General features: G+C 36.9%; 1 protein-coding gene and 1 pseudogene across 1 annotated transcript; one reads left to right on the forward strand and one right to left on the reverse strand.

Annotated features, from left to right (window-relative positions):
- The first annotated feature begins 657 nt into the window (after positions 1 to 657).
- On the forward strand, positions 658 to 6,927 carry LOC121805844 (annotated as a pseudogene).
- A 3,003-nt stretch (positions 6,928 to 9,930) lies between these two features.
- LOC121805843 (NAC domain-containing protein 35-like) lies at positions 9,931 to 11,655 on the reverse strand. The gene is made up of 3 exons (XM_042205859.1): positions 11,166 to 11,655; positions 10,766 to 11,034; positions 9,931 to 10,628 (listed from the first exon to the last, which is right to left on the reverse strand). The coding sequence occupies exons 1-3, from the start codon at positions 11,377 to 11,379 to the stop codon at positions 10,068 to 10,070; spliced, it is 1,044 nt and encodes a 347-aa protein (XP_042061793.1). The 5' UTR covers positions 11,380 to 11,655; the 3' UTR covers positions 9,931 to 10,067.
- Positions 11,656 to 13,270: the final 1,615 nt, after the last annotated feature.

Here is a 13,270-nt window from a genome sequence, read left to right on the forward strand (position 1 = left end):
GTATATTCCCAACATCGGCGATGTCATGTACGCATGTATCATAATGCACAACATGATTGTCGAAAATGAAGCTGCGGAACTGACTCAGTGGACCAATGAAGATGATACGGGTGCAGGTCCAAGTCACGGCGTGGCCACCGCGAATGTGAATATGGGGGTACCTCATGGAGAGGTCGAGCGGCTGCGTGCATTTGCCGACATGCGGCAAACAGATGCCCATATTCGACTTCAGCAGGATATTATCGAAGAGGTTTGGACTCGGAGGGGTTGACGTGATAATGTATGAAATTTTTTTTTATTAGTGTGTAATTTTTTTTTTCGAATCATGTATGTTTTTTCCGATAAAGTTGTTAATTTTTCCCGTTCGTATTCTCGGTCAAATTTTATTTCCGTAAACGTAAATTGTTTTATTTGTGAATTTATGATTTTTTTTATTGCGGGATGTCCTAGTGGGAAGGGCGATGGGAAGGGCGGATATGCATGGGATGTCCTAGTGATGTGGCAGTGGGGTGGGATGTCCTAGTGACGTGGCAGGAGGTGTTTTTGGGATGTCCTAGTGGATGTCCGAGTGGGATGTCCGCCCACTGGAGATGCTCTAACAATAATCACAGACAGCCCAGTGTGATCCTAGGTTGTCTAGTTTAGTGGGCCATTCACATTTCATTCTTCTCAGCACTCTTTTTTTTCTTCTCCGTCAGCTCACGCCGCCGTTCGGCTGTCTATCGCCGACGACTACGCTGCCCTCCACTACAATCTCTTCTTCTTCCTCTCCCAATCCACCATAGTGTGGAATTTCAAGCTTGGAGCTTCAAAGGCTATGCTCAGAAATTTGTGAAATTGGTACAGATTTTTTTTTATTTCTTTAACCTTTAACGTTGTGAAGTTGAAATGGTAGTGAAAATGGGAGAATAGTGAAAGGGTCGCTTATATTGGCCTTTGTTGCTGAGAAGAAAAAAATAAGCATGTTTTTTCATGATTGTTTTTAATTACTACTACTTAATTGGTCTTTGTTGTTGAGAAGAAAAACTTAAGCACGTATGATTAATAAAAATTGAAGCTTGAATGAGAATTTGTGAAAGTGTTTTTGGTATAAGCTAAACTGGTGAAATGGCTTTGAGATTAGTTGAACTCATATGTTTGAATTAGTTTGAGAAATGATGCGATGGAGAATTTAGAGTTGAGAGAAATTAGAAGAGTTCTTGTTAATTCAGGAGTTGTGAGAGCTTATAGATATGTGAAATAATGATTGGAGTGTGTGATTTGAGAAATGTGGGAGTTCTTAATAGATGAAATTATGGTGAAAAAAGAAAAATATTGGCAGATGTAAACCGATTTCTGCAGAAAACCTCGTGCTTTGGCGATTAACTGTCAGGACTTTGGAACTGGTGGTTAACTGTCAATTTTTGGTTCCAAATATCTGGAACCGAAGCCAAAACCCAATAGGTAGAGTGAGAATTCTGTCTCCGATTCAGTCCTTGTGTCTCATTTTCAGTTTGAAAACCAAAACTGTCAGTCCAATTTCAGGCTGACCGGCGGTCTCTACTTAACCACACATCATTCGAACTTTGTCTATTTTGACCTTCTTATATTTACACAGTTATTAATGTGTCTTTAAGCTTGATTGGTGATTGGTGATTAAATATTTATAGAATTTGAATTATGGTATATATTTATAAAGTGTTCGATGAACCACATTTTACATATGTTTACTGATGCTAGAATTTGAATCACAGGGTATGTTACTAACTTTGTTGGAGTTATTAATAATCTTTTCGCGATTCATTAATTTTTTTGAAACATAATATGTATTTGATTTTATTATATTTTTATTAAAACCATAATCTGAAATAACTGCAAAAGCCCTCATTTCCATTTCCATTTCCATTTCCATTTCCATTTCCATTTCCATTTCCATTTCCATTTCCATTTCCATTTCCATTTCCACATGCACCACCACTCACCAACAACGTGTAGGGGCAAAGCTGTGGAGCATTGAGCATCATAAAATGCCTGAGGAGCGTTGCTGCTAATATACACGGTGGTTTACCACTCAGAATGAGGGGATCATGGTTTCATGCTGTCTTGGGCCGAAAAAGCCGTCGAGCCTTTGACGGTCTATCCTCCAGAAACACCACCTTGCAGTATCTTGCGCGTAACCAAATTCCAACATTCTTGAGTAATGGAGAAAGGAAGCTCTTCAATGCTACCACTCAAGTAAAAATAAAGCGTGGTATATATTTTCCATACTAGTATGCTCAGTTATCTGCTTTGATATTATATTTTTTGCTGTTGCTCTATGTTTGCTTTGATACTGGTTATTTTTATTTTGTTTTGACGTAATTATATTGCTTAGGGGGTTCTGTCATACACGGCATAGGAGTGACACCTTGCAGATTTGTCAATGGGCTGTCTCTCTCTGCGCTTTCTTCTTTTTTAACTCACAATCCAGCAAATTTTTGTTCTTTGCCTGAAAATGAAGCCGGGATTGAGCCGATGGGTTCTGTTGTATTACCTTGCGCGAGTGATTTAAGCAGTGAAGTGAAAGAGGTTCGAGTTGCTGCTGATGATAGTGATTGTGACGAGCCAAGATCACAACCTAAAGCTATAACTCGAGAATCTATTGACTTCACAAAAATTCCAATTGAGAAGCTTCCGTCTGTCCTTATTATAGGACGTCCAAATGTTGGGAAGTCAGCATTGTTTAACCGGTCAGTTTTGATCATGAAGTCTTTGATGGCTTAGAGTCGATATGTATGGAGTTTTGGTATTCATATACAGTTTATATTTCGAAGCTATGATATCATTCATTCTTCCATGCGTTATTGGCCTGCATATTTAAGTTAGCTTGTTGGAACTGTAGTTTGATTCGGAGGAGGGAGGCACTTGTTTACAACAACCCTAATGACCATGTCATACGTGATATAAGAGATGGAATTGCTAAACTGGGGGATTTGCGTTTTCGGGTTCTAGATTCAGCTGGCTTGGAGGCAGAGGTTTCTTCTGGTTCTGTTCTTGGTAGAACTGCTGCTATGACCGGATATGTGTTGGCAAAAGCCCATTTGGCACTTTTCTTGATTGATGCAAGGTTAGACTTGTTTTTCACTTACTTCAAATGCCTGTGAAGTTTTCCATGCTTGTGACTTGTGTATGTTTAGGACTCCACTTTGTGGCATATGCCTTTCTTTGTGATATGCATTATGCAATCAAAGATCCAAAAAGAGAAAGTGAGAGACCTGTGGCAATGTATTACATTTGCAATTGCCACTGTACTGGGTAGTACTATGTTATTTTCATTTGATGCTCAAATCATATTCTAATTTGGGTTTCATGTATCAAGTCCTGAGATGGATTGCAACCCTTGGATTTGGATGTTGGAAAGTGATTAAGAAAGCATGCCCCTGGTATGAAGACAATAGTGGTAATGAATAAAGCTGAGCTGCTTGATAACGTTTCTGGCTCTCTTGGTGCTGCTGCTGGTGAAGCTTATACATTTGGATTTGGTGATCCTATTGCTTTATCTGCGGAGACTGGATTTGGGTTGGCCGAGCTTTCTGAAGCTTTGAGGCCACTGCTTGAGGATTTTGTGCTACAGAATATTGATGGTAAATTCTCAAGGTTCTGAATGAGAAATCATCTTTCCTTTCCCCTTTTTTGTTCCATTTTCCAGCTTGGTTGGCTTTATCAATGTTGGTCTAAGTTGTAGTGGTTTTCATCGAAATTCCTGATTAGATGCATATGATTTCTCGTAAATTAATTTGTTAAGTTGATTTACTAACTGATGGTTGTCAATAATCACTTGATCTGCACATGGTTTTAGATGCATTCTTGACCATCATCTCTGCATGAATTGCCTAGAAATGCGTCTGAGGTGCACACATTGCATTTAGAGCTTCCAAGTCCAAAAAATTATTGGGCTTTTAATGCTTTAAAATTGATGGGATTAAATATTTTAAGCTTCAATTTGAAGTGGCCTGTTTCTACACAACCCTATCTATGGAATTAAAAGACAAAAGGTTATGATTGGATTTCTTGGGCATCTGTTTAAAGCTATTTGATCATTAGACTTCAATTCTTGTCACGAACGCACTTGCTAGGGATAGCAAGCTCGGTTGACCGTGACCGGGGGATGATTAAAGAAATGGGGAAGAAGGGGAAAACAACAATTTGTGTACTCGGACATGTCTCAATAAAGAAATAACTTGAATAAAATCAAAGTATCACTTGGAAGCACGATAACTCGAAGTAGAGTATTCAAGAAAACCTGAAGAAACATTGTTTCAGCGGAAGCATTTGAGCGAAGAACGATGCCATGTTTGAAGATATGATTATTTTCTATGTTTTCATCAATATTATTTTTTTTATTATATTTGTTATGATTTTCACATGATTTATGCCTCGGACCGCCTTGAGGCTAACACATTTTAAAACCTTGGGCCTGCACTGATAATTTTCAAAGTTCCTAATGGAATATGCTTTCTGTTTCCAGTTCTAGAAGAAGATATTTGCGATGATAGCTCCTACTTGGATGAGAATATTGACTCTAAGCTTCCATTGCAGTTAGCAATTGTTGGAAGACCGAATGTAGGGAAGTCTACTTTGCTGAATGCTCTCATACAAGAGGACCGAGTTTTAGTAGGACCAGAAGCTGGTTTAACTCGAGATTCAATCTGAGTTGAATTTCAGTACGAGGGGAGAGACGTTTATCTTGTAAGTAAGAGATTATCTTAGTGTGCTGGAGATGTTTGTGTTGAATCAATTGCATAAGATGATCAGTGAACAAGTGTGACTTTCTGTTTAATGCACTGAGTTAAATAGTTTTCTAGTAGTGTTTCTGACTCATACGAATTAGGCTATGAATTTCTAAAATTGATGCTACCTTGTACTTCAAAGACATTGAGTTTTGGTGTAGAGCAATGCAGTAGCTTCACTATGTTGTCGAGCGATAGAATATTGCTTATTGATCTTAGTCTAAAGATTTCAACAAATTCATTCCCCATGGATAATCCGTTCACCAATATAAAGTTTCCCAAGAATAATATCTTGGAGTGCATAACAAAACTACACCTAACATTGTTCAAATTTTGATATTTTATTTTCGAGGTTGATACCGCAGGTTGGCTGGAGAGAACAAAACAGGACAAAGGCCCATCATCCTTGAGCATTGTGCAATCAAGGAAAAACCTAATGAGGGCCCATGTGGTTGCGCTAGTTCTGGATGCAGATGAGGTCTGCTTTGTTTTCTGTAAATGACATTTGCATTAAGTGGTCTCTGAAGTGCACTTTTTATTTCTCTATAATTCTATATATTTTTGTACTTGCTTTTAGTTTTACTAGTATTTTACTAATAGTCACAAGCTTGGTTACGTTTCCAGCATGACATCATTATTGGTAATTATAATTGAACCTTTTTTTCCCAACGATTCCAACTGAACATGCCTGTGGATGCTTATCAATCTTCTTTATTGCACTGAGGATAACTGAACATTTCATGCATGTGTGCCACTACTGTGTTCATTTCTCGAAGAAGCTTATGCTTTTTTGGGCATAAGATGATGCATATGGTCCATTATCTATTTTGGTCTTGAATCTTAAGTGTTTAATTATCTATTTTAGATATTTATATTTTTGCATAATATTAAGCTTGTGTTTCTTTGCCAATATGCTGGGTTTAGAATATCCCAATGAAGATAGTGACTCCTTTTTCCCTTTCCCAATAAATGTGCAGTACAATGGTGTGCCCTTTATTGATGAGCAATGTAATACATTCACCGTTTGTTTCATTATCTGTGGTTCCATTTCACATTTTGGGTGGGATACCTGTGAGGGTTGACATGAACAGACCTACTCTTGGTTACATTTGGAATGCTCTAGTATACTGTTCACAATATAACATGCTGTATTTAATTCCTTCATATAGATTGCAAAAGCTAAACGGAGTATGAAACATGCTGAAGTAGTTATAGCAAGGCGAGCAGTAGAAGAAGGTCGAAGTTTGGTTATTGTGGTGAACAAGATGGATCTTTTGTCAATATTGTACCTGAAGAAATTCAGAGTGTAATTCCCCAGGTCAGTAATGAGAATCTAGAACAATTTTAACAATGATATATTCGGGATGGCAGTTTCCAACTTGATATTTGATGTAAAATTTACCAAAATCTTGTTTTATTGTTATTTGTCCATATACGATCGAGAGGAGTTTTGCTTGTAAGTGGTCATTTTGAAATATTTATGTCCGTCTCCAAAGTGCGCCTATTAATACAATGTCGTATTTTTATCTTTTGTCACCAGGTGACAGGATTACCTGTGGTATTTGTTTCTGCACTTGAGGGCAAAGGAAGGGTGGCTGTGATGCGCCAGGTTGTTGATACTTATGAAAAATGGTGCTGTAGACTGCCAACATCTCGCTTAAACCGCTGGTTACGCAAGGTTTGCCGAAATTGTCCAATTCCCCCACACTCCTTGGGTAGTGAACTTGTCGTTGATGGCTTATGTATCCATATGTGTAGGTTATGAGCAGACATTCATGGAAAGACCAGTCCGCCCAACCCAAGATCAAATATTTCACTCAGGTGAAGGCCCGGCCACCTACGTTTGTTGCATTTGTGAGCGGGAAGGTTCAGCTATCAGATACAGACCTCAGGTTCTTAACGAAGTCGCTCAAGGAAGACTTTGATCTGGGCGGGATTCCTCTTCGTATTATGCAGCGGGCCGTTCCTAGACGTGGTGAGGATAAACCCAAAAAGAACACACGACCTGCCGGAAAAACAACACAACGCATGGTATCCGATGAAAGATCTGCTTTAGTAGACACTGAGGCTGTTGCATCATAATCTTTGAACTTTTTTCTTCTCTTTTGTATATCAGACTATTTGTATACCGACAGTTTTGAAACCATCCAATAGTTATTTCATGACTTAATTATGATCATTCAAACATTAGTGTAATTTCATAATTAAAGGCACACTTCAAACATGGTTAACTATCTCGAACCGAATAATGATGCACAATAATTAGTTAGTGGAGTTTAAACATAACAGCTTTAACATCATCAAACTGAATTTTGTAAGAGATGCTAAACAAGTTCTCGTTTTTGGTGGCATTTGCTGAAGGAATGAAGCTGATATTCTCTTGAGTTTGAGTGCTGATATGCTTATATATACTGTTTACAATCTTGTGTTGTGTGGATTAATACGACATATTTATGTTATGTCATGCTGGACAATACTACAAGATTCAATTAAATTTAATTGCATTTAAATTGGGTAGTTCATATATATACTAGTATAAAATAAGTTATTAAAGAAGTGTTATTAGAGAAATTATTTACGTAAACTACTGAATAAAGGATATCGAAATGAAATGTCAATACCACAACTGTATATATTCAGATTTAAAAGGATTAGTTAGGAAGGTTATGAATGAGTTTTATACAATAGTACATTGGTAGATATAGGTATTAATTAAAAATCCTTAGTCCATCATTAAATATCTTATATTGCATTTTAGGACGCCCACTATTAAATGTTATGTTTCATCTTACTATTTTTGATAAATGGACTTTATATCTTAACTTGTAATTCACATTTTATTAGTATTGTTGGTATGTCTTGAATCCGTATAGTTTTCCGCTAGCCGAATGGGGCTATAACATGTTTCTGTTTTAGGTCTTAATTTTGTATTAGGCCTAGCCCGTTGTCTGTGTGCCTATTTATATAGAATTAGGGCGCATAACTCTGTAATCTGAAAACACTCTGAATAATATCTGTTCTTCGTTTCCGCTCGTGGACGTAGCCAACGCAACGTTGGTGAACCACGTAAATTCTATGTCTCTTTACATTTTCTGTTTGTCTCGATTACACAATTGCTCTATTATGTCACAATATATAAAACTAATAGTATTAAAAAAGGGTTTCACAATTCATTATTCTTTTTCATTCAGTTTTTTTTATCATTTTAAAATTTGTGTCTAGTCAAAGTGACATATTTATTCGTAGACGAAAAAGTGCAAATTTATAATAGTGATAAAATCAGATTGCTTGAGATCCAGCAAACCAAACTTGTTATTGTGCGCATTTTCGCATCTCACTCTAGCTCATTTTTTTCTCTTTTATTTTCAGTCAATTTTAATATTGCATGCTCTAGTTACGTGTAATTATGAACTAGGTAAATACACAAGTAGGATATATAACTATTTTCTGTCATTTAATTTCACTTTAATTAGCTAATAAGATGTGTTATTAGGGTCGATAAATTTAAGGGAAATAGAAAAAACCCTCTTGGTTTGTCCATGACTTTAAAAAATGGTCAATTAAATCATAACTTCGATGATGTTATGAATTGTCCAATAGAGCGGAATTTAGAGAGAAGTGAGCATGACGTGGACACCGAGAACATATGACGTGGAAGTTGGAATTGAGCATGCTTTTTTAGCTTTTGGAATATTGATGTATTACGTTCACGTCATGCTCAATTCCGGTGTCCACGTCATACGTTCCCAACTTCCATGTCATACTCAATTCTCTTCAAATTTAACTTCATAGGACAATTCAGAAAATAGTCAACGTTAAGATTTCAATAGTAATTTTAAAAGTTAAGTTATGGGATAGACCATAATTTGACCAAACTTTGTGATTGTTTTGGCTATTTGCCCTAAATTTAAAGTTAGGGTATATATAAATTTAACTTATACAGTATTAAAAAAATTAGTATGATTCATAATACTATTATAATGAAATTTGTTTTTATGAAAAAGATTATTGTAGCAGTAAAGTAAGTAGTAGTAAGATATGGTAACACAAAAAATCGTGTGCATGGAGCCCGACCCTAATCTGATAGCGCCTGTTAATTGTTATTGATGTTTGGCGAGAATTAACGAGCTACACTCTATCACAATCACGTTTAGGAAGATTAATATCACGAAATTTAGTCGAATTTTACTAGCTATCCATCATTATTTTTCATTTAAGGATACATTTATTTTTCACTAGTGAAGTTTCATCTCAAAATTAATTGATGACATCAAAGTTATTTAAGCTGATATACTTGGATTGGAAAAAGAGCGGGGCTATGAAACAGCGGGGAATTCCGACAACCAAACTTTGTCTTGTGAAGAAAATGGGGTCCAACAACACTTGTAAATTGTAATGGTACCTTTGTCTCTGATCAGTCGTCTGCAAGTCATGATTTGGCTGTAACTAATCAATCATCACATTATTATTCTCTCGTGCCTAACAGCTGCGCACCACACACATTTTCATTCTCACCATTTTTACCTATCTATATGTTTCATTTTTCAATTACTTATAGTGTTTATTTACCCTTTATTTGAACTTATACACAATCTGATGTTTTTATCCACACATCTAGCAAGTAATTTTTAATGGTGACAATGAAGTTGGTAATTGTTTTATGTCATCACAAAAGCATATAAGATGTTTAATTAACAATACCATAAATCATTAGCCACAAGAATAACACTTGGTGTTAAAACTTGGAGTCATGCGGATGATTCCAAATCTAATTTACATACTCCTACCATATAACTTGGATCATTGTTCATAAATCATGATTTCACCCTATTTTGCAGATTTAACATTACTTTTTAAAACAATAGCACAAACCGATTTATTTAACACTCCTTACCATGATAAAATCCAGGTTTGTATGTTAATTTTTTAGTTTTATTGAAACTAGAAAATGGTAATTAATATAACTTTAGTTCAAAACTTGAAAAATGAGACAACACAATGAGGTTATTGGAATTAATTAAGAAAATGAAAATGAGCCTAGATCCACATAGAAAAATAGTTAGACAATACATATTATGTGTTTATATATGGGAGAAAATTAACCAGTAGTGGAAAGCCTATATATATAATTGGATTTCCAATAACTAATTACACAAATGAAGCAAAAGTTGAAAACCCTAACTTAGAACAAAAACGAAATCATATATATTACCACTGCAAATAAATAAGTAGGTTCCATGGAAACGAAGAACTCAATCCACATAAAATCAGCATCAGCAGTCATATTTATACGTGCATACTAATGATAACAGTTAAAAGTTACTTGAATAGATTGCTCAAGTCCTTCCCCGCCTCCGATTCCGATTCCAATATCGCACCCCACTCCCACAATCGATCCGAATACGCTGCCGCCGCCGGGAGCGAGCCCGGGACCACGCTATGCGCCGCCGCCTGCGGCTGCAAAGCCGTGAAATCCGCCGCCAGATTCGGCGCATTAGCCGGATTGTAGTGGCCAATCGACGATGAGTAATTATGAACGAGTTTGTGGAGATCGTCAATCGCGTTGGAGTTGGAGGCCGCGGCGAAGATCTCCGTCGGGCAAGGCTGCTTCGATCGGCCATCGACGGCGATCGGAGCCAACGGATTGATTGTGTAGTGCGAGAGAGCGAGAGAGGTGCCGATGTCCGTGCTGCTCGTAGGGCTCGTTTCGCCCAATTTTCCATCGGCGTTTGCTTGGAAGATGTACCTCGACGTCTCCGGCTGCTGCTTTCGCGATCCTGACGACGACGCCGCCGCCGCCTTCGTAGGCAGGGATCGCGGCAGGGATGGGTGGTCTTCCATTCCCGCCCTTTTGTACACGCGGCAAAGCGAAATTTCCGCCTGCAAATATTTGAAATTAATAAATTCAATGAATTTGAAAAACGCGTCATGAAGATCTTGTGAGCATATTAATTGAGATCTGGCAGTGAGCTATTTTGGAGCGATTGATTACAGAAAATTGAATAGAATATTCAAACCTTCTGTAGACGCTCGGTGTCGTGATGTGGAAGGCGGTATTCGTTCATGATCCAACTTGTACGGATGCCTTTTGGGGCTTTCCCGGAGTAGAAAACGAGGGTTTTCTTGAGACCGATAGATCGGAGATTCTCGGTTCGGATCATGCGATCTGCGCCGGTGGCCTTCCAGTAGCCAGATGTCGTCACGCGATTGGGCCGGTCTCCGTTCCTATACTTCCTATCCCTCGGCACATAGAAGTACCACTCTTTCTCCCCTATAGCCGCCAGCGCTGTCATTTTACACAATTCAATCATTTCAAAGTCAAATTAATTAAATGGCCATAGCCAAATCTTGAATTACTATAACTAAAAGAAATGGATTGAGATGAAATTTGGGGGAAAAAAATGTGTATATACATACCGGGAAGTTCCCAAGGGTCGTAGCGGTAGAGGTCAAGAAAAGTGATGAGTTCGACGTTGAAGCGCTTGCCCTCCACCTTACGGCGGAGGTAGAACTCCACGAGCTCTTCCTCGGTCGGGTGGAAGCGGAAACCCGGCATCACGACGTCGTTTTCGTGCTCATCTTGCTTGTTTCTGCTGTCTTCTTGATTGTTCATGGCTGCGCCAATGGCCATAAAACTATGCCCAAACCCTATGCATCTTTGCTCAATGACTATGATGCATGTGTGTGTGTGTGTGTGTTTTATGAGTTTATAGTACAATCTTTACACACACAATTTGGATTGTGCAAAGTTGTCTTATTTAAGGTGTAGGTCTTTGAGAGGATTAAGAGAGTGAAAAATTGTAGGATTTCAAGAATAGGTATAATATCTTTCTTTTCTGTGTCTCTCTCTCTAAGGAAATGGAAATGGAAATGGAAATGGAAATGGTGGTGTGAGGGAAGAAGAAAATGGGGAGAGAGGAATGAATTAATAGAAAGATCTACATAACTATTGAGGGCCTACTTGGGAGAGATGATGAAATTAAGATGAGAAAGGGACATCACAAATAAGGACAGGGAGGCCAAGTGCGGTGAGTTTGGACCTCCCTTTAATTTTGTTACTTTTCCAAAATCATGCATTATATTTCAATATTTTATCTCTTTGGTGAAATAATAAGTGATCCATGCTAGCTGCAACTACAACTAGCTAGTACTGCAGCCCTTTCCGATTATTCTTTTCACTAGAGGTTTTATTTTTTTAATTCCCTGGAATAAATGACGTCACTCATTCGTGCCATTAATTTCAAACTATTTAAATAAATTTAAATGTTACATTTATTTTGTCTGCTGTAGCTCTTAAAGTTGCTACGAGGCATGAATATTTTTGCAACTTCTACAATATTAATGAATTCGCGCTACTTACATGAAATGAATTCAAAATGTATAATTAAGTCATGATAGAAACCGATTCTAATTAATTAGAAATTCTACTAGTAAATTTGTTATAATTATTTTGATATACCTATAATTAATGTCATAATTACTAGCTTATCTTTTCAATGATAGAATAGTATTTCAATTAATTATATACATATATATATTAAGGTTTTTGTGTGATAAGGAGTAAGATAAAATAGAAATGCTACAAGCAAAAGATTATTATATTCCCAGAGAAGAATATCTCACAAGGGGATTGGCTATTCAACGAACCTAGGAATGATTCATGCTCTTCACAACCTAATTATTAAAGTTTGATTTATTTATATGGAATAAGAATCATCCTACATATGCAATTCTTCAAACTATGACAAAATTTATTTAATTCTTCAGAAATTTTTAAGTAAATGAGGGTGGGAAATGAACATCTTCTCCCCATCCACACAAACAAGAAATACTCTTCTCACCTTTTTTGAAAATACTAAGTATGTTTTTGCTAATAATTTAATTTTCAATTATGTGCAATCAACTGTAGAGTCTAAGCAACTAGCTAGGTACTTAGAGTTTATGCGTAATTGTGTTGTATAGGATGCTATATCTATGTATTTTGTTAGTTATACAAAACGCCTTACAAAAATCACCGAACTGATAATTTTTTAAGAAACCCTAGTCTCTTGAGAACAAAATTTATTATAAAAATCATAAACTGATTGCAAAATGGCTTTTTTGTACTCCTTATATGAGATCTAGAAACCCCTACAGTTGAAAAGGAAATTATGAAAATTAAAATAAATTGAAAAATAGTAAAATGCCAATTTTACCCTTTAAACGATCTCTAATGACCAAAATCCATCATGCATAAGCACTCCTCCAATTATGTAGATAGTTTTGGAGAGAAATTATTGGGATTACTGTAACTTTGAATAATTACAGAGCTAATTGAGATAAATAATGTGGGATTAATGAGCATACATATAGGTATAGATTGTGCATTTACTGGCTAAGAATAGGGTTGGGGGTGGTGGAAAAAGGTAAACGAATTTCTCTAGCCCAAAAGCATGCATATATATATATATATACATATATGGGGGGTAGACTTTGGGGTCTACTGTATGAGTGGGGGTGGGGGTAGGTAGGGTAGGATGGGG

Source organism: Salvia splendens, chromosome 5 (genome assembly GCF_004379255.2).
Source record: "Salvia splendens isolate huo1 chromosome 5, SspV2, whole genome shotgun sequence".
Classification (NCBI taxonomy): domain Eukaryota; kingdom Viridiplantae; phylum Streptophyta; class Magnoliopsida; order Lamiales; family Lamiaceae; genus Salvia; species Salvia splendens.